A 25,008-nucleotide genomic window follows, 5' to 3' on the forward strand; every position below is an offset into this window, starting at 1 on the left:
GGGGCCGAGCCCAGGAGGAATCTCTTCCCCCTTGAACCTCCGTGTCCTTCTATGGCGGGTAGGGGACCAGCATGCTGGGCCCGCCTCCTGCATAGCGTGGGCTGGCTTCCTGGGTTCCGGCCCCCTGGACTCGCTGGGGGCTCACTGGGGTTGGCTCTCTGGAGGAGGGGAATGTCCAGGAACATCACAGGCGTGTGTGGCTCCCTCCAGTCCTGCCGTCTGTCAGTCTAGGTGGGGAGAACTCAGTTCAGCTCTCAGTCACCCAGGGATGGGCCATCTGACTTTCCCTTCTGATAAGGCGCCACGGCTAGTTTTCTGGGTCTCAGGACCCTGGGAACAGAGTCTGGGGGAAAGGGCATTTCCTGATTCATGGCTGTGGCTTTGGGTTCCAGGATGTCCCCCGTCCCTGTCGTCGGCACCCCGCACCCTTTCTCCTCCACACCAAGGGGCCAGACGTGCAAACTGAGAGCAATTACTTTATGATGAAATCAATTCAGTTTCTTTAAGGAAACATTTGATGGGTGTGTCTGATGTTACAGGCTGATATCTGGTTGAAGCAGGCTCTTGGCCACTCTTTCCAATTCTCTGAGAGCTTCGCGCTGTCTTCCCAGATAAATTCTAATCCCCCCACCTCCTCGAAGCGGTGTTCTCACCCTGTCATCCTCACTTGCATCTTCGCTTGCACTGGGCCCCTCGCTGTTGTTCTCTGCCCCTGCTGTGGCCCCGGCCGCCCCACAACCTGAGCCTGTCAGGCCCTTGCTCCCTGTTTCAGGCCCTGCACAAGGGCAGCCTGGTGCCAGAGCTGTGCCCCAGGCCCTGGCAAGCTCAAGCCCCCTCCTTTCTTTAGCCCTGGCTCAGTCTTTGGGGTTTACATTTTTCTCTGGTCAGATCTGCCTGCCTCACCCTGCAGTGAACTCCTTGACATTGAGGGACCATGTCTTTCTTTTGTTGCAATCTTCTGGCCCAGGGGTTCCTGGGAACAGTTCACTGGATACTGTACAATCTGTATGATTCAATTAGTCCATCCTAAAGGAAATCAGTCCCAAATATTGATTGGAAGGACTGATGCTGAAGCTTAAGCTCCAGTAGTTTGGCCACCTGATTCGAAGAGCTGACTCACTAGAAAAGACCCTGATGCTGGGAAAGATTGAAGACGGGAGGAGAAGGGGACGACAGAGGATGAGATGGTTGGATGGCATCACCGACTCAATGGACATGAGTGTGAGTAAGCTCCAGGAGATGGCGATGGACAGGGAGGCCTGGCGTGCTGCGGTCCATGGGGTTGCAAAGTCGGACATGACTGAGTGACTGAACTGAACTGAACTGATAGATTGCTGGGCTGACCGAAGCTATTTGTATTCTTTTTTTGATTTTTAAAATGTAGTGTTTACTTGGCTGTGTCGGGTCTCAGTTGCGGCACGTGGGCTCTCTGTCCTGTCAGGCAGGGGCTTCTGTTGTGACTCGTTGGCCTCAGTCGTTGTGAAGGGCGGGCTCAGCTGCTCCCCAGCACGTGGGAGCTTAGCTCCTGACCAGTCCCCTGCATCTACTGCATTGCAGTGTGGGTTCTTAACCACTGGACCACGAGGGAAGCCCTGTCGTTTGTCCTTTTAGGTGGCTTGGTAAAGAATCTGCCTGCCAATGCAGGAGACCCAGGAGATGCCACTTCGATTCCTGGGTGGGGAAGATCCCCTGGAGGAGGGCATGGCAACCCACTCCAGTATTCTTGCCTGGAGAATCCCTTGGACAGAGGAGCCTGGAGGCCACAGTCTGTAGGGTCACAAAGAGTCAGACAGGACTTAGCAACTGAACAACCACAACAAAGAGAGAAAATACAAAAGTAACCTAAGTCCCTGGACACAGCCCGGGGCCTGGGTCGCCTGGGGCTGCGCCTGGTCTGTGGATGGGGAGGCTGTCTCCATCTCACCCGGGGTCAGGGCCTGGGCTATATGACTCAAAGCGATAATAATAGTCATCGCGATGATGATTGGGGCTTCCCCGACGGCTCAGTGAGTAAAGAATCCGCCTGCAATGCAGGAGACACAGGAGATGCGGGTTTGATCCCTGGGTGGGGCAGATCCCCTGGAGGAGGAAATGGCAGCTCACTCCAGTGTTCTTGCCTGGAGAATGCCACGGCAGAGGAGCGTGGGGGCCTACAGTGCAGAGAGTCGCCCAGACTCAGACACGACCGAGTGACTGAACACCACGATAATGGTGATGATACGACGACCGTGACGATACATGGAATCATCATCGTAAGCGTCGCTCACATTTAGCCTGTGAGCCCCTGCCTCCCAGGGGTGCTTTAGTATGTGCCAGCTCATCCCATCCTCCCAGTGCTCCGTCAGGCAGATACTCTTGCTGTTCTCATTCGATGGATCACGAAGCTGCAGCCTGAGGGTGAAATAAGGCGACACTTAAACGGCAGCCAGTTTATAGGAGAGCTGGGGTCTGAACTCAGGCTCGTCACTGCAGCGACGCAGGCCGCTTGCAAAGGGGACGCTCCCCACCGTCCGCCCAGCAGATGCAAGTGGGCAGGACCGTGGGCCCTGAAGCCTCCTTGGTCAGGACAGGTCTGCCTCTGGTAGCCCAGAAATAGTTGTGGGCAGGGACTTCGTGGTCACTTATTCCAGTATTTTTAAAAACAACTTTTTGTATTTGTTTATTTTTGGCTCCGCTGGATCTTCACGGCTGTGTGGCCTTCCTCTAGTTGAGGCGAGCCGAGGCCACTCCAGGTTTTGGCGTGCGGGCATCTCATTTTTTTTAAGTTTTATTTATTTCTGCATTCTCGCCTGGGCTGGTCTTCCTTGCCACGCGGGCATCTCAGTTTTTAAGTTTTATTTATTTCTGCATTCTCGCCTGGGCTGGTCTTCCTTGCCACGCGGGCATCTCAGTTTTTAAGTTTTATTTATTTCTGCATTCTCGCCTGGGCTGGTCTTCCTTGCCACGCGGGCATCTCAGTTTTTAAGTTTTATTTGTTTCTGCATTCTCGCCTGGGCTGGTCTTCCTTGCCATGCGGGCATCTCAGTTTTTAAGTTTTATTTGTTTCTGCATTCTCACCTGGGCTGGTCTTCCTTGGCGTGCGGCCTTCTCTCTCGTCGCGGGGCACAGGCTTCCCCCTGCAGCGGCTTCTCTTCCTGCGGAGCTCGGGCCCTGTCGGGCTTCAGCAGGTGGAGGTGCAGAGGCTTTGTTGCTCTGTGGCGTCTTCCCAGGCCAGCGATCGAGCCCTTGTCCCCCTCATTGATGGGCGGATTCTCACCCCGGGGACCACTGGAGACGCCCTGGGCTCCTCATCGCGGCGGCTTCTCCAGGTGTGGAGCGCCGGCTCTCAGTAGTCGTGGCTCTGGGGCTCAGCTGCCCCCCGGCAGGTGGGATCTTCCTGCACCGGGGACTGACCCTGTGTCTCGTGCACTGGCAGGCAGATTCTTTATCACTAAGCCACTGGGAAGCCGTATTCCAGTATTTTAAAAAATCATTTAAAACTGCAGCCCATAGACCTGCCGATAGGAGCGCATGTGTGTATTCGGCAATTCCTTATTCCGTGCCTGTCGTGTGCTGGGCACAGTGCCAGGTGCTGGGAGTGCGACGGTGAGTGAAACAGACTGGAGCACCTGCCCTCAGGAGGCCTGCGCTCTAGCAGAGGAGACAGACAGAGCGACGGGGAAGTGCAGCCTGCCACGTGCGGATGAGGGCTGCAGAGATGGGCAAGGCGGGCAAGGCGCGTCGGGAGCCACAGGTGTCACCCTGGGAGTTCTGGCCCCGCCGCCTCGGTGGGGGCGCAGGTGGTAAACAGACCTGGAGGGCCCGAGGGCGGGAGACGCTCCCGGGGAAAGGGCAGCCTGGACCCCAGGACTGAGGTGCAAAGTCCCTAGGCAGCAGCAGCACCGACACTTGCGTGGCCCAGCGTGGAGGGCCGCGCTGCTGCGGGGAGTGAGCGGGGAGAGCGCTAGGAGGGTCTGCGCTACACCTGTGTGCATGTGTGTGCTGCAGGCACAAATCCGGAACGGAAGGGCTGGCAGCAACAGCAGAAGTAATGCCACATGTGAGTTTCTTAATGGCACGGTGGTGGCTGAGTCGTCATGTCTGACTCTTGCTTCCCGATGGACTGTAGCCCGCCAGGCTCCTCTGTCCGTGGGGTTCTCCACGCAAGAATAGTGGTCATTTCCTTCTGCAGGGATCTTTCCAGCCCAGGGATCGAACTCAGGTCTCTTGCACTCAGGTGGGTCTCCTGCATTGCAGGCGGATTCTTTACCGACTGAGCCACCAGGGAAAGACTATTAGCATTATAAAATTTTAAAAAACATCTTCAGTAAGCAATTTATTAAGCAAAAAGCTTCCCGGGAGCCCCCTAATTGATTTTATGATCCACCAGTGGGTTGAAAACCATTTGAAGATTACTAATATTGCTGGGAGAAATATCAATAACCTCATATGCAGATGACACCACCCTTATGACAGAAAGTGAAGAGGAACTAAAAAACCTCTTGATGAAAGTGAAAGAGGACAGTAAAAAAGTTGGCTTAAAGCTCAACATTCAGAAAACTAAGATCATGGCAACTGGTCCCATCACTTCATGGGAAATAGATGGAGAAACAGTGGAAACAGTGGCTGACTTCATTTTTCTGGGCTCCAAAATCACTGCAGATGGTGATTGCAGCCATGAAATGAAAAGACGCTTACTCCTTGGAAGAAAACTTATGACCAACCTAGACAGCATATTAAAAAGCAGAGACATTACTTTGCCAACAAAGGTCCGTTTAGTCAAGGCTATGGTTTTTCCAGTGGTCATGTATGGATGTGAGAGTTGGATTGTGAAGAAAGCCGAGTGCCGAAAAATTGATGGTTTTGAACTGTGGTGTTGGAGAAGACTCTTGAGAGTCCCTTGGACTGCAAGGAGATCCAACCAGTCCATCCTAAAGATCAGTCCTGGGTGTTCATTGGAAGGACTGATGCTGAAGCTGAAACTCCAGTACTTTGGCCACCCGATGTGAAGAGCTGACTCATTGGAAAAGACCCTGATGCTGGGAGGGATTGGGGGCAGGAGGAGGAAGGGACGACAGAGGATGAGATGGCTGGATGGCATCACCGACTCGATGGGCATGAGTTTGAGCAAACTCCAGGAGTTGGTGATGGACAGGGAGGCCTGGTGTGCTGCAGTTCATGGGGATGTAAAGAGTTGGACACGACTGAACTGAACTGAACTGAACTGAACTGAATCTGGCCTCTGATGCAGCCTCTGGATTTCCTCTTGAATTCAGCATCATGGGGTCAAGAGTCCAGGGGCTCTAGAGAGACTTCCAGGAGGCCTCTGGGCTGAGTGGAGAGTGGGAACCAAGGCAGATCAGGGTTCAAACCTGGCTCCCCACTTTCAGCTGGATGACTGGGTGCTTCAGCTCACCTCAAGAAATCTCTGTGGCCTCGTGAAAAGTGGGGGTGTTTGTGAGGCTTTGGCAAGAGTCACGTGGGCTCATCATAGACCCCAGGTGTCTGCTTCTCCACCTCCGGGGGAGGAGCTCGTGCCCCTGGCCACGTCACCGCCCAGAGGAGTCCACCCCGATGACCTGGGCCTTAGGGTCCCCAGGGCTCCCAGGGGCAGGGCCTGCACCCCCGCCTCATTGGTCGTGTTTCGGTCATCACCCCTGGGAGTCAGGCAGGAGGGTGAGCTCCGGCTTTCGTGCTCACGCAGTGGAGGAAGGGGCTGCTGCTTTTTTTCTTTAAGATTTTTTTTGATGTGGATCATTTTTCAAAAAGTTTTTATTGAATTTGTTACAATATCGTGCCTACATTTTAATACCACCCCCCCCACTTTGGTCACATGGCACCTGGGCAGGCATCGAACCCACACCTCCTGCATTAGAAGTCGAAGTCTGAACCTCTGGACCGCCAGGGAAGTCCCGGAAGGGGTTTCTTGAATTTCGTACACTTGCACCTAGAACATTCTGCCCTGGAACCCCTCCCCCCAGTCTCTGTGGATTTTTGGATTTTTCTCGTCAGAGCGGCTACCGGAATCAGATACGCCCATCTGTCCATCCGCCGGTCTGTCCAGTTGCCTCTCTGCTCCATCCACCTCCCCGCCCACTTGCTTATCAAGGCATCTGTGGACAACCCTGTCCTCAGGGACCTCGGGCTGGGAGGGGGAGAAACGACAACAGGTATCATTGTGTAACACATCCCGGGCAGTATGCCAAGAGCTACATCTGCTCCAGCGGTTCTCCACTGGGGGCAGTTTCGTCCCCCAGGGGACGTTCGGCTGGCAATGTCTGCAGATGCTTTTGGTTGTCATAGCCAGGAAGGCTGGTACACCTCCTGTTGTGGCCCCAAGACACAGACCTCACAGCCTGGACGCGAGGCTGAGGAACCCTGACCTACATCTTGGGTCACTCACGTCAGCTTTGTAAGGGAGGTGCCTTTCATCCTCCGCTTTACGGGGGAGGAGGCGAAGGCTCAGAGAGGTGAAAGGCGCCCAGACAGGACCCGGCGGGCCCAGAGCTCATGCCCTGAACTGTGTGACAGGAGCCGAGAGCCGTCTGCTCAGGGCAGCCCAGGGAGGGGAGATCAGCTTTAGACTTGAACCTGGCCGCGCTGTCCTTGGGCTTTCGCCTGGGTTGGGATGAGCTAGCTTGTTGCTCAGTCCCTACGCCGTGTCTGAGGTTTGCAGGGGCCAGGGAGATGGGCTAAATGAACACTTGAGGTTCTGTTTAGGTTCAGATTCCAGGAAAGAAGTCTTCCAAGGAAGAAGACTAGGAGACCTAAGCCGGATGAAACAGGAGGGAAGGCGAGGGCTTGTGGTGCCCTTTAGGACGGAGAGTCCACTTCTTCACCCGTTTAATGAAAGTTTCTGAGTTACATCTGTTAGTTGCTCCGTCGTCTCCGACTCTTTGTGACCCCATGGACTGTAACCTGCCAGGCTCCTCTGTCCATGGAGTTCTCCAGGCAGGAATACTGGAGTGGGTTTGCCATTTCCTTCTCCCGGGAACCTTCCCGACCCAGGGATCGAACCCGGGTCTCCCATACTGCAGGCAGATTCTTTACCATCTGAGCCGCCTGGGAAGCCCCGAATTCCACTTGTTGACTAAGAAAAAATGCACAACCTGGAAACTGAGAATGATGTTTCACTTGGAGGACTTACTGAGGACTGAAGCCCTGGAGGATGCTCTCAGGTAGCTCTGAGGATCTGCAGAGGACAGGGAGGAGCCAGGATACATGGAGTGCTTGCAACAGAGACCAGGCAGTGAGACCCTCAAAAGGTCACAGTTCAGGAAGACCAGACCCCTCAGGTTAATGAATTTCGCACTTTTTGTGGGAGATGCGAGAGGCTGGGCTTGTTGACGTCATTTCTTCGGTGTGCGCTTCAGCTCTCTACATCCTGTTCTTTCCCCCGAACCCCCCCAGGGTGCGCCACTGGGGCGCCGCGTGTCCGATGCCCTGATTCCTGTTGCATCCTTTGTTTACCGACCTGGCTGGTGATGTTCGTCTACATACCCCAGGCCGGGACCTGTCCCCTTCAAGGGGGCAGAGCAAATCGTTACACATGTTATAGGAGCAGATGAAGAAACCGGGATGCAAAGACAGAGAAGGGATGCGGGCAGGGGGCCGGCCCCGCCTGAGTTGAGCTTTGAGGGATGACGAGGCAGACCTGGCCCCAAAGGGGGTCTCCCAGGAGGGAGCAGCAGGCTCTGAGGCTGGGAAGCCCTCCAGGCCCGGAGCGCGGCCCCCAGCCCCGCCGCAGCTGGTCTGGGCTCTGGTTCCCCAAACTGGCTGTCTTCAGGCTCAGTCACTCCCAGATAGCTGCTCCCTGCTTTGTGCATGCAGAACAGCTCAGGGCGCCCATCGAGGCTGGACGTGCTCATTTGCACGTATGCAAAATGTACAGATGGAAACAGACACGTGGAAATACACCCAAAGGTGTGTGCCCGCCCCCACTCCCCAGGCAGATGCATTTATAAACCCCTCCTTGCTTACAAAATAGGGAAATAGAAAACAAGAAAGTCAAAGGCTTCCTTGCATTCGAGCCCAGATGCACTCACCTCGGAAGCCTGTCCCTGCCCTCCGCCGACTGCCCGTCTGTTTAGAGTCCCAACCCAACCCCAGGCCCCTCAGGGGACAGGAGGGCCCCCTGGCCCGGGCATGGGTTTGATCTTATCCCTGGGACCTGCCCTCACTTGGACCCCAGCTGCTCCCCACTTGCAGCCGTCTCTCTGGACCAAACGCAGAGACCCTGCCTCGGGCTAACTCCTCCTTCCTTTCAGGAGATCCGCTGCTTCCCAGAGGCCCAGGCCCCTCCCCCGAGGCGGAAGACGACCCTGGCGAGGCCTTTGAATTTGACAACAGCGACGATGACGAGGACACCAATGCAGGCCTGGGCGTCCCAGGCACCGCGCAGGAGCCGGAGGCAGACACACCCCTGATCCACTTGGACTCCACCCCCGTCGCCGGTAAGGTGCTCTGGGAGCCCGATGTCTTCACGGCTCAGGGTCTGCAGGACTCCAGGGCGCTCAGGGCCGCCTGGAGACTTCCAGCTCCCCGTGATGCCTCGTGGTGTCCCCAGGATGCGGGGACCAAAGAGAGACCGTTGGGCAGAAGCTACATCCCATCGCTTCCCTTGGGCCCTGGAGATTCCTAGCATGCCTGCAGCATCTGGTGCGCTCTGGCACGTCGTAAATGGAAGCGACTGGCCGTCGGTTGTGCTTCGGGGACAGTTACCGCCCAGGGCTTGTCTCTCCCAAGCTCCCCCTCCCCGCAGCTCCTTCCAGGGAGTCACCCCAGCTGGAGCAGCCTCCTCCCAGAGCCCTGTGGGTTAGGGTTGTGTGAAACAGCAGCCTCTGTCCTCAGGAGGGACCGGGGACTAGACCAGCAGGAACTTCCTGCAGGCTTGGGGGCAAGGAGCTCCTTGGGGAGCTGAGGGTGGGGGCAGGTGAGAGCCAGCAGGGCGACCAGTTCTGGTAGGAGGTAGGCTGTGGCCGTGGGCTGGGGGGGCCGGCAGGACAGGCAGGGCGGCCCTCAGGACACTGTGGGGCTGGGGGAGGCCGGGGACGGGGCGGGGTGTGCTGAGTCCCTTGGGCCGCAGGCCTGATGGACGCTCCTGTTCACTTCCCGCAGACCTAGAGCCCGCACCAGAGCCCCCACGGCCCCAGACACAGTAAGTGAGCCTCCTTCCTTTGCTTTGGCGGCTGGAAAACGGGGAGAGGCTGGGCAGGAGGTGTGAGAAGGGGTGGAGCTGCAGCCGCCGGGGCTCAGGGCAGGCCTTGCCTAAGGACCTACTGGGCCAGAGGGAAGAGGTCAGTCCTGAACGTGTTGCTTTTTCCTTCACTGTCCCCACGAGCCTGTGAAATACTAAGCAGGTCTTGCTCCACACCCTGGCTTTGCCCCTTGCCAGCTCTATGGCTGGAAGGAGTCACAGAAACACTCCAAAGTCAGGCTGTGTGTGTCAGTCGGTCAATTGTGTCCAATCCTTTGTGGCCCCCTGGACTGTAGCCCGCCCAGGCTCCTCTGTCCTTGGGGATTCTCCAGGCAAGAATACTGGAGTGGGTTGCCATGCCCTTCTTCAGGGGATTTTTCCCTACCCAGGGATCAGACCCGGGTCTCCTGCATTGCAGGCAGATTCTTTACTGTGTGAGCCACAGGGAAGGCCCCGAAGTCCGACAGTTCGTATGCAACAGAGAAGCAATGAAGTGTCGCCTCCACTGGGTTGTGGCTGGGAATTAACAGCTCTCTGCTGTCACCTGCTGCCGTGGTCTTTGGCATTGCTGCTTATTCTGCCCCCTTTCCTGTGACTGCTGCTGGGGACTCTGCCCTCCTCCACCTGGGAGCCTGTCTGAGGCAGAGCAGCCTAACGGCTGGCAGTCTGGGTATCACGTCACCCTCTGGGCCAGGTCTGGCCACCGTCCTGGTGTCCGTCTCAGCCCTCCGGGTCTTGGTTTTCTTGTCTGTAAAGTGGGCCATTGCCGCCTCCATAGAAGAGTGAAGCACCGTTGGGTCAGACCCCTGGGGACATCGCGGGCACGTAATCAAGGCGGTTTTACCACTGTTCGTCTGTGGTCTTGGCACGTTGGACAGTGCATTTGGGGCTGGGGGCCGTGAACCCCAGGGCTCTAAGCGCTGCTCGTGGCTGCTGACTGCCAGGCTTTGGGGACTCGGGTGTTTAGAGAGTCCTCTTCCCTGGTGGTTCAGGTGGTAAAGAATCTGCCTGAAATGCCAGAGACCTGGGTTCCATCCTGGGGTCAGGAAGACCCCCCTGGAGAAGGAAATGGCTGCCCACTCCAGTATTCTTGCTTGGAGAAGCCCATGGACAGAGGAGTCTGGCAGGCTACAGTCCATGGGGTCTACAGTCCATGGAGTCTACAGTCCATGGGGTCTACAGTCCATGGGGTCTACAGTCCATGGGGTCTACAGTCCATGGGATCGCAAAGGGTGGGACACGGCTGAGCGACTTTCACTCTCACTTCTAAGGAAAGCCTCAGTGGTTGATGGCCCGGGCATCTGGGACCTGGAGTTTAAATCCTGGTTCCCTGGTTTGGGAGGTGGGGACTATCTGAGCCTCGTTTTGTTTTCTTGGAGTGAGCTGAATCTGGGAAGCTGACTCTCAGGCAGGTGTTGCCAACCTGGAGATGCAGGTTGTGGCCCAGGGCCCCTGGAGCCAAGGCAGTTCTGGATTCAAATTCAAGCCTGGGACACCTTGTTTGTGCTCGTTTGCCTGTGGGAGCGAGTGGACCGCGGGAGGGTTTCTGCTGGGCCTGCCCCTGGGTAACTGATTACGGCCAGAAGCAGGGGCCAGGCTCTCCTCCTGGACTGGGGACCTGAAATGAATCAGTGCTTCCGCACCTGGCCTGGCAGTCCCATCCTGGGTGATCTCCCAGGGGTTATGTCCCTCCAGGGTGGGCTGGGCGAGAAGCCACCGGCAAACTCCATCTGGGCAGGGATGCAGACGCGTCCAGGCGGGCCCAGGGGACCAGGACACTGTCGGGGGGTGGGGGGGGGCTGCGGTCTTGGCTGAGCACGGGAGCGTGAATTCACCAGTGGAGAGAGGGGAGGGGTCTGTGTTCACAAGGAGGCCACTGAGTGGGCACGTGTGTGTGAGTGAGAGAGAAGCGGAGTGGGCGCCCAGCCAGCCAGGGCTCCCCTCCCAGGGGTCTGGCTCTTGGCTCTCTCAGGCCACCCTCACTCCCTGGTCTCTGGGTCAGGACACGGCAGCCCGGCCCGGCCCTGCCCACCTCCGCTGTGTGTCCCGGAGGCTTGGTGACAGCGTCCAGAGGGGAGGGGGTGTCTGGCCGGCGCTGGCCTTGCGCAGAGGCCTGGTCGCGGCGGCCCCGGAGCTGGTGCTGTGCTCTGTGAGATGGCCCAGCGCGGGTCGCCGGGGTCTGGGCAGGAGCCCTGCCTCCGCTTTACCCACCGCCCACCCTCCAGCTGCCCCTGGAGTCAGCCCAGCCCCCATGAACATCAGCTCCTGGAGCTTCCAATCCTCCCTGAGCCCTTCGCCAGCTGGGTGGCTCTGGGCTGCCTGTGAAGCTCTCCGGGCCCCAGTGTCTGCCTCTGGAAGGTGGCAATGGCATCCGCCTCAAAGCGTCCTGAGGAATAAGAGGCTGGTGGGGGACGCACTCTATACCCACACCGGGCTTGCTCCTGACCAGCCCGGATGTTCCCGGTGCCGTGGGCCGGGGGCAGGGTCACCGCGCCTCTGACTCCTGGCTGGGCCTGTTCCGCCAACTCCTGGGTGGTACCAGTGGTTAGAGACCCGCCGGCCAGTGCGGGAGACGTGAGACACAGGGTCCATCCCCGGGTCAGAGAGACCCCCTGCAGGAGGGCGTGGCAGCCCACTCCGGTGTTCTTGCCTGGAGTGTCCCACGGACAGGGGCCTGGCAGGCCACAGTCCACAGGTAACAGGGAGTCAGACACGACTAAAGGGCCTTGGCAGGCATGTGAGTGACGATCACTGTGAGCTCCCTCACTGGGGCAGACATTCACGGCCCGCGGAATGTGGACATCACTGGGAGTGCTGAGACTTCCAGTCCAGCCCCTCCACTTTGCAGACTCAGGCTGAGGGCGGGCCTGCCCCCAGGCCTAGGAGACTCCTCCTCCAGAGTCTCTGCGGCTCCCAGCTTCGCTCCCTCCCTTCCTGGTCTCCGTTCACTTACGTTCCAGCTCCTTCTCCGGATGGTGAATTTCCACTCTGGTCTCCTCTGGGAGAAGAGCCATTCCAGATTGTTTTCCTTCTCCTTGTTATCCGAGAGAAAGGAGAAAAAAAATCTTGATTTTCTTTCTTTTTTTTAAAAAAAATTTACCCCAACCTAGTCACTAAGCAAACGTTGCTTTGAGAAAAACAAAACTCCCCAGTGGAGGACGTTTCACCTCTTTTCACTCATTTCCTTCACGGCTCCTGCCCCGAGGCTTGGAAATGGCCTTGGGCTCTGCCTGGCTGCCTACCCGCCCTGCGGAGACGCAGGGGCTGCCTGACCCCGGAGCCGACATCAGGGCCGAGCTGCTGCCTCCACTCTGGGGAGGGCGGGAGGCAGGACCGCCCCAACCTTCCGCATCCCAGGCGGGAGCTGGGTGTGTGAAGTGAGGCCTGGAGTCCGGGGTTCGAGGGCCCGGGAGCTTGGTTCTGAGCTGCACGGAGCTGGCTTCAAGTCTCACCTGTTACCCACCAGCTGTGTGTCACTGGGAAAGTTGTTTTCTGAAAGTTCTTTCTTAATCAGTAAAACGGGGATGATAAATCAGTACCATGGGGATAATTCTGTGAGGTGTACATAAATCAACATTTATTCGGTGCTGTATCCTCCTGGCATGTGTTGGCTGCTCCGGATGGATTTGCTTTTGTTCTTCTGGGGCCTAGTCTGAATGTGGCGTTAGGGGAACTCACTGGGGTCTGCCCCCCAGGAGTCAGCAGCCCTGGGTGGGATCCATCTCCCTGACCCTGCTACAGAGGATCACAGCTGGGCCGGCTGGGCCTGTGTCACGAGGACGCCCGAGGCTGCTGGGGGGCCCGGGTGACCTGGTCAGGGCCGCTGGGTCCATCTTTGGCCTTGAGGCCTGAGGACTTCCAGGTCCCTTCACCTGGAGTGGGGGCGTTGCCTGCTGGAGGCGGCCAGGCTGATGGGGAAGCAGAGTTGAGGGCATTGATGCCAGTGTGCTGTGCCAAGGCCCCTGGGGCGATTTCAGGGTCGTCGCCCCCTCCTCAGTCCAGCGGTGAGGGTGGCTGGGACTGTGTACGTCCTTCACAGTGCCCAGCAGGCTGCGGCCGCCTTCTCTCTCCGCAGCGGGCCATGCTGTCAGATGATAGAAACCGCAGCAGCAGCTGATAATAGGAATGATGGTGACCGTGTTCACTGTGTACCAGGCACCAAGCTAAACGCCCAGTCCCATTTGCGTCTCCCCTCTCCAGGAAGTGCCTGGTTTGTTACCCATTCACAGGTGGGGAGATCTAGGCTCAGGGAGGTTGGGCTCTGCCCCCCAGGAGTCAGACAGACCTGGGGTTGCAGGTCGACGGTGCCTGCTCATTCTCCAGGGCCTCTCTGAGCAGAGGCCAGCTGTTTGAGCCTCACGCTACCCCTCAAGGGTGCCCTGACGACTCCAGGTCCAGGCTCAGGACCCCAGACCCTGGTTCACGCTGGGGGGTGTGGCCGGCTCCACATGGCCAAGCCCCTCTGTGTGGGTTTACTGGGGGGTAGGAACTCTGCCTCTTGTGAGAGCTGACTTGACCTCTCTGAGCTCTTGGGAGAGCAGTTTTAAGCTGTCACTGGAAAGACGCATAGACCCCATCTGGGGATACAGGCAGAGTGGCCTCGACTCTGCCGGTGTGCTTCTGTGTGGGGCCCCTTCCCTTGAGACGGAAGCAGAGTCAGGCAGCCCCCTCCCCTCTGGCCCACGTGGGGTCTTGTGATGCTCGAGGTGGGGGGGGCGGTTTCGTGGGGACAGGCGTTGTTCGTGGTGGCGGGTGGGGGTATTTTGTCTGCCGCTGGGTCCTCACGGCTCAGCGCGGAGCCAGTCCAGGGCCGGTGCTGAAGGCGTCCCCACTGAATGAACGAGTTCTGATGGGCAGAGGGGCAGGTCTGCAGGGCAATTCTCAGTGTCTGTGAAAAGGAGGCAGAATCTCCGAACCAGGCTCTGGCTCGCGACTAGCGGGGCCGAGGATGGGCCAGCGGGAAGGGAGGCCTCCAGGGCAGAGGGGCTGGCCCGGCCGGTGCCGTGGGGTCAGCTGCCTCCCTGAGCGTGTCTCCTGTGCGCGATCTCATCTCCCGGTGACGCGGCCCCAAGTGGCGGGGCCACTCGCTGTGCCCGCTTTGCAGATGGGGAACTGAGGCTTAGAGCATTGAAGCAGTTTGCCGGAGCTGTCGCCGAGCTGGTCGTAGCGGGGCTGGAGCCTGTCTGACTGCAGCGGGAGCTCGCGGAGCCTGCTTTCCGGTGCACTTTGAACTCCGCGCGCTCACGGCTGGCTGCCGTGAGCGCCCAGAGCAGGGCTCTGGCTCCCTGTTTTCCTGGACGCAGGCCGCTTCCCACCGCCATCCCCACGGCCCCCCGCGGCCTTGGCATTTCCTGTTGGCTCCCAGCCTGGCTGCAGGGACTCTCAGTGGCTCCCAGGAGGTCCCTGTCCTGCCCCCTCCTGGCTTATCCAGACAAGATGGACTGTGTTACCTCCCGGCCGGCATCACCTGGGTGGGCCCAGTGGAATCACGAGGATTTCCAGGCGGGGGGCAGGGCAGGGTCAGAGACGGATCGAAAGATTCACGTTGGCTTTGAAGACGAGGGGCCACGGGGCAGGGCTGCTCCAGAGGCCCGAAGGGGCAGGTTCCCCCCAAGAGCCCCCAGGAGCCGGCCCCGCCAGCACCTTGCTTCTGCCCCAGTGAAACGCTCTGTGGGCGCCTGACCTTTGCAGCTGCAAGTTAATGCATCGGTATTGTGTGAAGTCACTCAGTTTGTGGTCGTTTGTCACAGCCGCAGGAGGAGGCCAACGGAGCAGGCTTGAGAAGAGGGGCTTATTGTGAGTCCCCTTGTGCAGCCCCAGAGAGGCGCCCAGGAGGTCGAGCGGCCAGTGGTGGCCCTGGGTTCACAGCCGGCGGGCAGGGGGCGGGCAGGGGCTCTCTTTGCTCTTCCTACAAAGCCCCCTGCCCACCCAGGTCAGCCCTTCAGCCCCGTCCTCCCCCCCTCCAGCCTGCATCTCTGTACTGAGTGCCTGCCCATGCCAGGCACTGTGGCGACCGAGGCGGATCATGCCTGCCCCCGGGGGCGGATGGGCGGTGTCTGGGTGCTTTTATCAGCTCTGGAGCCAGGTAATAATGGCCTTCACGTCTTCTGCACGTATTACCCACCAGGCCCTGTTCTAAGAGACTCACCCGCCTCCATTAGTCCGAAAGGCACTCTGGCGGGGACTCTGTCATCCCCGTTTTATAGGCGCAGAGAACACACGTCATCAGCCTGAGGTCACGGAGCTGGGAGGAGGCAGAGCCTGGGTGGCACGCCATTGGCTTCCAGACCCTTCCAGCGCCGAGCTCTGCGCTCTCTGGTTTCGATCCCGCCCGCCCTCCACATCCCAGACCCCGGCGGTCGTTGTCTGATCTGCCTAACCTTCGGTGTGGTCTTTGAAGCGGAGGCTGGATGGGACGTGAGGACCAGATGCTGTCAGCGAGCTGCTCGCCTCACTCAGCGTCTCCGAAGCGTGCGGGTCTGTCCCGGGCGGCTCCAGGCCCCTAAGGGGCCCTGCACCGGCCCACCCGTTGCTCAGTGTTCCCGGGATGTTTTCCTTCTCCCTTTCTTTCTCTCAATTTCTTCTTTGGTAATAGTCATGCATATCTGTTATAGAAAAGTTGGAAAGTGCAGAAAGTGGTATACTAAGAGCAGCCTTTAATTCTACCGTTGGAACACATCCTGCTCAGCTTCTTTGCCTTGTATGTGAAGTGCACACACACATTTTGTGGAACCATAATTTTATTGCACGTGCTGGTTCCCGGCTCACCTTTTGACCTAATTACAGAGGGTGAGCGTTTTCCCACGGGAAACTGTATTCAGCACCCCACAAGGCTCTTGGCTTGCTAGGGGAGCTGTGTCTCTCAGAGCGGACATCAGGGGGTGGGTGTGTGTGCCCCAGAGCAGAAGGCCAGGGTCTGCGCGGTGGGACCACGGTTGAGTGTTGAGGAGGTTCCCCGGGGGTCTTGGTGCTCACCCCCAGTGAGGGCTGTTTTATAGACACCACGTCGGGGGCCCCTCCTCCGACTTCCTGGGGCTTCCGCCCCGCTCTGCTCATCCGTGAGGGGATTTGTGACTGTGTGGGGGGTGGCACGGGACAGGTGGGCCCAGGACCCTTCGTATGTGAGGGGTGGCTGGGCTGCAGCATGAAGCGGTGAGCGTGTGCAGGGACCCGGTGACTGGAGGGGTGCAGGGGGGAGGGGGAAGGGAAGTGGTGTCCTGGGTGTGTGGGAGGACTTATCCTTGCCAGACCCTCTGCCAACAGTTTCACACGCCTCCTTCCTTACTCCTTGGAACCCTGGGAGGGAGGTATCGCTGCCCCATGTCACAGATGTGGAAACCGAGGCACAGAGAGGCGCGCGGTGCTGGGCGTGTGTTATCTCGCTCAGTCCTCACGGCAGGAAGCAGAGCACCGATTCACCCTGTCACGCAGCTGCTCCGGGACGTTAAGCCATGGTCCTGGTCTGCAGCCACGGGGCAGAGCCGCGGTCTCATCCCAGGGCTATTGGCTCCGGAACGTGTGTCTCTTCCCCCTAAAGTCTGTAATTCCGCAGTTCTCAACCCTGTCGGCACAGTGGAGCAGCAGGGAGCTTTAAATATACTGCTCCCTGGGCCCCTCTGGGCCAACGGGACAGAATCGCAGGGCAGGGCCCTGAGTCTGCACCTCAGAGGAGCTTCCCAGGGGACTGCAGTGAGCAGCTCTGTGAGCCTTCCACCCAGGTGATTTCCAGGGGCCTCCTGGCTTTAATGTGCCACACGAACTAGAAAATGGCCAGGGCTGGAATCTGGCAGCAGGCTTCCCCCGGGCCTGCTGGTCTCTGCCTTTCTTCTGTCTCTTGGATGTCGGGACGGTGGAAGTGGCGCTGCTGGAGGGGCGTTTCTCCAGGGGGTGATGCCAGGAGTCGGGCCGCGTCGGGCAGGCCCTCCCGCCCCAGCCCTCCCCGCCGTCTGCTGCAGACTGGGTTTGCTCATGGCCTTATAAGGCTCATGTTATTCTGGTCCTTTCAGTCCCCAAAAGTGGGATTCTTTCCTCTTCATATGTTTCATAGCTTGTCCTGAAAAGGGCTTCCCTGATAGCTCAGTTGGTAAAGAATCTGCCTGCCATGCAGGAGACCCTGGTTCGATTCCTGGGTCGGGAAGATCCCTGGAGAAGGGATAGGCTACCCACTCCACATATTCTTGGGCTTCCCTCGTGACTCAGCTGGTAAAGAATCTGCCCGCAATGCGGGAGACCTGGGTTCGATCCCTGGGTTGGAAAGATCCCCTGGAGAAGGGAACGGCTTTCCCCTCCAGGATTCTGGCCTGGAGAGAGTAAGGCATCAGGAATATTCTTGTGTGTGGGGGTACTAGGTGCGCGTGTGTGCCCAGCCAGCCAGGATCCTCAGATCATAGTGGTCTCGGGGGTCTTCTCCCTGACAACTCACCCTGTGTAGCCTCTGGGTAGGGACCCCGGGAATCTGCTGAGCAATGGGGCCCAGGAGCAGCGGGGCTGGGGGCACTGTCATTCTTGGAGTGGGGCTTCCTGTCTTTGAAATAGTCTGGGAGGGACTTCCCTGATGGTCCAGTGGGTAAGACTCCACGCTCCGAATGCAGGGACCTGGGATCCCTCCCTGGGCAGGGAGCTAGAGCCCCATGCCACAGCTAAAGATCTCGAATGCCCTGTGCCCCCAACTAAAACCCAGTGCAGCCAGATAGATTTTAAAAATAATAAATAAATCAACAAAATAGGCTGGGGGGACGGGGGCATCCGTCATCACCGAGTGTCCCCCGAGTGAAGGGGCTGACGGAACGGGGCGACCAGGACAAAGCAGGTCCCTGCGGTCTCAGGACACTCACCCTCCTCGTCCCCGGCTTGTCCCTGGAGTCAGAGGCGGCGGGCTCAGAAGGCGCCTTGAGCTCCTCGCGCGGTGGCCTCCTCAGTCTGAACGCCACCACGGGGGCCTGGGAGACCGCTCCTATCCTCCCGCCGCCTCTTTCCCGCCCAGCCCCTCCTCCTCGGCCTGCAGTGACAGTGGCCTCACCTTGTAAGACGTGTCATCTTCCTGGCTGGCCTTTCTGCACCTGTAAGCTGAGAGGCATTAGACGTGCAGGAAGCTCAGATAAGGGCGAGATAATTGGCCTCTTATTGCTTTTTTATGGCTCTTTCATTATCTGAAACCTTTGGGGAGGCCCCAGGAGGAGTGTTTGCCCGCAGGGAGAATTAGATTTTCCTGCCAGGCAGCAGCTGGGAGGGGCTGGCCCTGGGTGGACGCAGGGTGGGTGGGGTATGGCCGTGGCAGCAGCCAGAAGGGCCAGGGCGGGCGGAGGCCCCCCTCATTTCCTTCCATGCCCACTGCTTCCCTCGCCTGGGGGGTCTCTTCCCTCCCCCTGCCTGGGGTCGAGGAGGACGAGACTTTGCAGGTAAATGGCAGATCTGGCGCTTGCTGGTCAGGTGATCTGGGGCAAGGTAATTGCCTATTCTGAACCTCACTTTTCCCATCTGTAAGATGGTCATAATAGGACACGCACTTGTCCTCAAGCACTCTGCGGAGCCCTGGGTGCAGAGGAGACACCCCAACGTGCAGAGCACGGGGGGTGGTGGTCTGTAGCGAGGCCTGGGAAGGCCTGTCCACCCACGGGCACCAGCCTCTTCCCTCCTTAGGGGCTCCTGGTCTCTCTGCTTCCCTCGGCCGTGGGGACAGTCGGGGTGGGCGTGAAGGTGACTGTTGGACCCCCGCTTCCCCACCCAGGAAGCCAGGACCAGTGCCCTGACAGCTGCTCAACAGAAGTCCGAGCCCAGACCAGCATCTCTAGTTGGGCCAGTGGCTTAGACCTACGCTGTCCAGTTCGGGGGCCACTAATCACATGTAGCTATTTAAATTACTTAAAATGAAATAAAATGAAAAAGTAAGTTCACTATGATTTGGTAATGTGAAAACAGGGACTCATATTTTCAACCCCACCGTGGCTTTTAGTATGTCATAAAATATTTCCAGATCCATTCTAAAGTTGTCTGACTTCACCCCCAAATACCCACATCCGTTCTCTGTGTCACCTTTTGAAATTACCCAGGGCCTTCTCCCGTGTCCTCTAGTGGAGACACCTTGCTGCTGGGTGTTACGATTTCTCCAGGACAGAGCCTTGAACTTGTGTCTCTGACTCTGTCTATGCTGAGCACTCTTTCTCTCTCTCCTTTTGAAAACATGGATGGGAGAGGAGTCAAGCGAGGTTCCGTGGCCTTGTGGCACAGTGAACCTGCTTTCGGTGAAGGTCTGAATGCAGATTCCCTCCTTCCACATGGTCTGGTGGGAAGAATGCAGACTCTGCAGGCGGACAGTCCAGGCTGCAGGTCCCAGCTCCCTCGGATGAGCCGAGTGACTTTGGGTAGAGTTGTCAAGACTTTGAGGGGCTCAGTTTTCCCATCTTAGCGTGAGGACCATGCTGCCTGCTTCACATGCATTCCTGTGAAACGAAAGGTGCGAATGTGGGTAAAGCCCTGCAAGCAGCACCTAGCGTGAGCTTCCAAGAGTCACGCATCGTCCTGGTTGCCAGCTCAGAGCAAAGTTTTTAAAAGTCCTTATTTGGTATCGGGGTAGAGCCAGTTAACAATGTTGGGATAGTTCCAGGTGAACAGGGAAGGGACTCAGTCGCACATGTGTCCATTCTCCCCCAAACTCCCCTCCCACCCAGGCTGCCACAGAACATTGAGCAGAGCTCCTCGTGCTATAGAGTAGGACCCTGTTGGTTATCCATATTAAATACAGCAGCGCGTATAGGTCCCTCCCAAACTCCCTAAGTCTCCCTCCCCCTCGTCCTTCCCGCTGGCAAACCTAAGTTTGTTCTCTAAGTCTGTGAGTCTAGTTCATGCTGACTTCAGCTGGAATGTTTGGTTCCATCTGAGCTTGACGCGGTGCTTTGTGACGTCTCCTGGTTAAGACGGTGGTGACCTAGGACTGTCGTTAGCGGCCAGGGCCCCGGTGACTCCCTCCAGACCAGCTCTGTCCCATCTTGGCCTTGACTTCCCGCTGGCAGAAAGCATTACCCCGGGACTGAAATGCGGCCCTCACCCCCGGGGTGACTCTGCTCACTTCTGGCAGCAAAACTGGAGTTGAGATGCTTCTCCAATAGTGCCGGAGCTTAGGCCTGTGCCATCCTGTTTGGGGGCTGCTAGCCACATGTGGCTGCTTAAAGTCACCTAAAGAGAAATAGAATGAGCAATTAAGTTCCTTAGCCACACGAGCTCCACCAGCCGCCTTCCATGTGCTCCGTGGCCACGAGTGGCTCCCTGGACAGCAAGGATGTGGTATGCTCCCACCGTCACAGCCGCCTATGCTCTGTTACTTGAGATGCAGTCCTGAGGGCCCAGCTTTGGGACCCAGCAAGCTGTCTTCACCATCCAGCTCTGCCACTCATGGGCCCTGTGATCCTGGGCAGGTTCCTCTGCCGACCCCTGCAGAGCAGGAAGGATGCTAGGATCTGCCTGAGGGTCACTGGCGAGGCGAGGCCAAGGGCCAGCCTGCAGGAGGGGTCCTCCCCTCCCCTCCCCTCCCCTCCCCTCCCCTCCCCTCCCCTTCTCCTCCCCACCTTCTGGGTGGCAGATGTGGCTTTTTTTGGGGGGGGGATGGGCTTTATTTTATTATTAAAAAGTATTTATTTTATTTACTTTTGGCTGTGTCGGGTCCTAGCTGTGGCCCACAGGCTGTTTTTTGCGGCACAGGCCTCTCTCTAGCTGGGGTGTGCCGGCTCAGTGGTGGCCCGTGGGCGTAGTAGCTCCCCGGGGTCGAGCCCTGTCCCCTCTACTGGAAGGTGGATGCTTAATCCACTGAACCGCCGGGGAAGTCCCCTGAGCTTGGGCTTTAAAAAAAACCCAAACAAACCCTCTCCAGCTTGGGATCGTTTTAGATTTACAGAGATGTTGTGAAGGCAGGAGACAGAGCTGCATGTACCCCCACACCGTTTCCCCATTGCTGGCAGCCGGCACGACCACAGGGAATTTGTCAAAACCAAGAAATCAGCGTCAGTACGTCACCACTCCCCAAACTTCTCACTTTATCTGAATTTCACCTGTTTTTCTGCCTACACTCCTTTTCTGTCCCGCGACCCCATGCGGGACTCACGTGGCCTTCAGGCTCCCGCGACCCCATGCGGGACTCATGTGGCCTTCAGGCGTTATTCACCCTGCTCTGCTCTGCCTACGCTCCTTTTCTGTCCCAGGACCCCATGTGGGACTCACGGGACCTTCAGTCACCATTTACCCTGCTCTGTGAGTTTCTGTTTCTTCATCATCTTGAGAGTATTGAGGTGTAATGGGCAGGTGTTTATAGAAAGGTCCCCCAGTCTGGGCTTGTTTGGTGTTTTTTCGCAATTTGCTTGGGGCCATGGGCTTGGGGTCAGAGCCCCACAGGGGTGAGCACCCTGTCGAGTCGTATCTGGGGACACAAGACCTGTGTGGTATCACTGGGGATGCTCACTTGACTACTTGGTTATGGTGGAGTCTGCTTTTTCCCCACTGAGTTCCCTTTGCTTCTCAGCTCCCAGGAAGCAATCTCTGGTCCAGCCCATCCTCAAGTGTCTGTGGGGACGAAGCCCTGCTTTCTGTGTGCCGTCTTTTGAAACTTTACAGGTCCTTGTCATTCAGATGCAGCCCTCCCCACCAACCATTGCCTCTGTTTTGTATGTAGAGACTGGGACACAGAGATTCCCCCCGGATCTGCCCTGGACGAGGAGAGTCTGGGTGCCCTGGCCAGGAATGCATGTCAGTCAATCCTTGTCAGTTATCATGATGAATACATTTGACCTTTATGCTCTTATAAAGCAGCAGGCCGGCTTTGCAATGCCTTCTAAAGGTGAGGACGCCAGGAGGGGAAGGGGCTCGTCCGTGCCGACCCAGCTGTGGCCTCCCCAGCCCTTCTGACTCCCGGCCTTGGGGGTGAGTGGCCCCGTCACCTGGTGAGGAGCTGCCCGAGGCTTCAAGGAGCCAGCTGTCCCACCCTCCTGGCTCACGGCTCCGTTTCTTGGCCCGCAGGAGGCCGGCCGCCGTGAGCAATGGGGACGCTGTGGACGCAGCTTTCTCCGAGGCCCAGCGCTCCAGCTGGAGGCGGAAGAGTTCCCGTCGCAGTAAGTCCCCCTCGCCACCCTGCCGCCCAGGCCTCAGCCCCAGGAGGGTGATGCCAGGAGAGCCCCCTTCTCTAGGCTGAGGGAGCCGCTGTGTGCTCCTGCTCCCCGCGGGGCTGTCCTGTGGGCTTGGTGGTGGCTCCGAGGCAGACCGGCCACTGCCCACCCTTGAGACTTGCCGCTTTTGCCACCCTGGAGCTGTGGTCTGGGAGTAATCACACATCCAGCTGTTCATCTGTCCCCCACACCCCCCCAAAGCTCCTACAGGTCGATCTGGGTGGTGGGTGTTCCCCGGTGCCCAAGATGAGGGGGTCCCTCTGGCAGCAGTCCCAGACGCATGGGTGGGCGCTTACTGTGCAGAGGGCGGGTGCCAGGCAGAGGGTGGGAGCTGAGAGAGCCCACGAGGCCCGAGGCAGAGCACAGAGGAGCAGGCATCAGGGCCAGAGTGTCCAGGTCGAGGGCAAGGGGATGCCTGTCACTGGGGAAGCAGTGAGTCTTGGTGTGGTGGAGGGGAGGGTCTAGGGGTGAGCAGGGCCCGGTGAGGCTGCCATCTCCCCAGGTCCTCCCAGGGTGCAGGGGGGAGGCCTTGGAGGCCCTGCTTTCCCAAAGGTGCCAGGGAGCCAGCTGTGCGGCCACGTCTGCATTTCAGTCACATCACTGATGCTTTGGGAGAAGGTAGTGGGCTGGATGCTGTCTGGGGGAGGCAGGCGACGGCTGGAGCTAGGGACCTGGAGAGAGGTGGGCAGGTCTGATGGCCACTTGAGAGGCAGAATCTGTGCTGGTGGGAGGGGGCGGTAAGGGTCCTACAGGGCTTTGGAGGCCCTGTGACCACAGGAGGCAACAGGGTAGGGAGGAACTTCAGAGTTCATCTGGTCCTCTGTTCCTGGAAGGCCTGTGGGGGGAGGACAAGTCCCCCGCAGGGCTGGGGGCTGGTTTTCCAAAACCTCTCTCGGCAGGGCTGCATGTGCCTAAAGAGGGCACAGACTGGGCACACAGTTTTAGGGGGCAAGACCTCTGTAAATATTCTGTTTCCGGAGCTACTAACATGGGTAGGGTGTGTGCTCTGCCCTGCTTATAGTCCACTCAGCAAAGTGTTAAGGGAATAGCATGCTCATTTGCTGATTTTTTTTTTTTTAACCAGTCAGGACCCCACTGGCTGAGTTTTGGGGGACTGTCCTTAACCCCACTCTCCAAATCCCATCATCCCTGCTCCCTGCCATCATGTGTAGTCAGGGTGGCTGCCTTGCCCTCCCCCACCTCTGGGTACCAGGTGACTCCTTTGGGGGCAGTCCTGGGGGCCTGGGCGGCTTAAGAGGCTTCCGAGGCCGGCCCGGTGCTGCCGCGTCGCTTCAGGCTCTCTGCAGGTGCCATCAGCCAGGTGCGCAGGCCTGCTGAAGCAGGCGGGGCTTCCGCGGCCTTTGGGAGGGCTCCTTGGAGGGCTGGGGGCGGGAAGAGGCAGCTGTCCCAGTCTTCCGAGAGCAGTGGCCGGCGGGGGCTCCCTAGGGGCCGGGCTGCAGGCTGCTGGCCCGTCCGGGCCGCGGGGACGCGGGCGGGCGGAGCGAGCTGCCGGCTGGTGCAGTCCTGATGTCAGTCTGGCGGCCGCCTCCCGCTGGGCGCCACAACCTCATTCGTGCTCCCTCCCTGTCCTTCTTTCGCAGTCGAGCGGTTTACTTTCCCCGCCCTGGAAGAAGATGTGATTTACGACGACGTCCCCTGCGAAAACCTGGACGCCCAGCAGCCCGGTAAAGCCTCTTCTTTCTGGGCAGAGTGGGGGACGGAGGGGGGAGGCGGGGCCTGGCGAGGGTCTCCTTGTGCACTTCCTGCCAGGCCCCACCCGGCGCACGGCCCCTCCTCCCTGCTGTTAAAAACCGTTGCAGTCAAACCCGGAGAGTGGGAGAAGGCTGCGAGCTGGCCGGGCTGGGGCGGTGCTAGGGCTGCATGGGCGGGGTTAGGGCTTCTTGGACGGGGTTGGGGCCTCATGGGCGGGGCTAGGGCCGCATGGGGCGGGGCTAGGGAGCGTGGGAGACGGCTGAGAGCAGGCCGGGTTGGGGCGGGGCTAGGGCCGCATGGGGCGGGGCTAGGGCTTCTTGGACGGGGTTGGGGCTTCATGGGCGGGGCTAGAGCCGCATGGGGCGGGGCTAGGGCTTCTTGGACGGGGTTGGGGCTTCATGGGCGGGGCTAGAGCCGCATGGGGCGGGGCTAGGGCTGCATGGGCCGGCGTTAGGGCTCCATGGGGCGGTGTTCGGGATTCAAGGGGCGGTGTTAGGGCTTCAAGGGGCGGGGTTAGGGCTTCATGGGGCGGGGTTAGGGTCCGTGGGGGAAGGATTAGGGCTTCAAGGGGCGGGGTTAGGGCTCCCTGGGTGCGGTATAGAGCGTCCAGGGGAATATTGGGGCTTCAAGGGGTGGGGTTGGGGCTTCTCTGGCAGGGGGTTGCTGGGCTGTGGATCCCCGACTGTGTCCGACTCTTTTCTAAGTCGCGTCCGACTCTTTTGCGACCGTTATGGACTGGAGCCCGTCGGGCTCTTCTGTCCGGGAGATTTTCTAGGCAAGAGTACTGGAGTGGGTTGCCCTTCCTTCTCCAGGGGATCTTTCAGACCCAGGGATTGAACCCGTGGCTCCTGCCACATTTCCAGCATCGCAGGCAAATTCTTTACTGCTGAGCCACTGGGTTCTGTGGATCCCCAGGCAAGTCATTAACTTCTCTGGGCGTCCTTTCCTCCTGAAAATGGGTTAATAGTTCAG

The 25,008-nt window shown here is 58.7% G+C and overlaps 1 protein-coding gene and 1 long non-coding RNA gene across 10 annotated transcripts in view; one reads left to right on the forward strand and one right to left on the reverse strand.

Annotated features, from left to right (window-relative positions):
- ARHGEF10L (Rho guanine nucleotide exchange factor 10 like) overlaps window positions 1–25,008 on the forward strand; it is a 149,489-nt gene that overhangs the window by 35,647 nt on the left and 88,834 nt on the right. For 6 of the 9 annotated variants that reach the window (XM_070458781.1, XM_070458780.1, XM_070458786.1 and 3 more), the window contains exons 3-7: window positions 8,247–8,432; window positions 9,097–9,136; window positions 21,968–22,081; window positions 22,178–22,269; window positions 23,925–24,008. In XM_070458781.1, coding sequence (XP_070314882.1) covers window positions 8,247–8,432; window positions 9,097–9,136; window positions 21,968–22,081; window positions 22,178–22,269; window positions 23,925–24,008 — 516 coding nt within the window. The remainder of the gene's footprint in view (window positions 1–8,246; window positions 8,433–9,096; window positions 9,137–21,967; window positions 22,082–22,177; window positions 22,270–23,924; window positions 24,009–25,008) is intronic. The other 3 variants (XM_070458785.1, XM_070458788.1, XM_070458784.1) reach the window with 2 other exon arrangements.
- Window positions 18,572–23,931, reverse strand: LOC110140688 (uncharacterized). The gene is made up of 3 exons (XR_002314816.2): window positions 22,620–23,931; window positions 19,983–20,347; window positions 18,572–19,614 (listed from the first exon to the last, which is right to left on the reverse strand). It is a non-coding gene; the product is annotated as an uncharacterized lncRNA (long non-coding RNA).

Source organism: Odocoileus virginianus, chromosome 30, assembly GCF_023699985.2.
Source record: "Odocoileus virginianus isolate 20LAN1187 ecotype Illinois chromosome 30, Ovbor_1.2, whole genome shotgun sequence".
Lineage (NCBI taxonomy): Eukaryota > Metazoa > Chordata > Mammalia > Artiodactyla > Cervidae > Odocoileus > Odocoileus virginianus.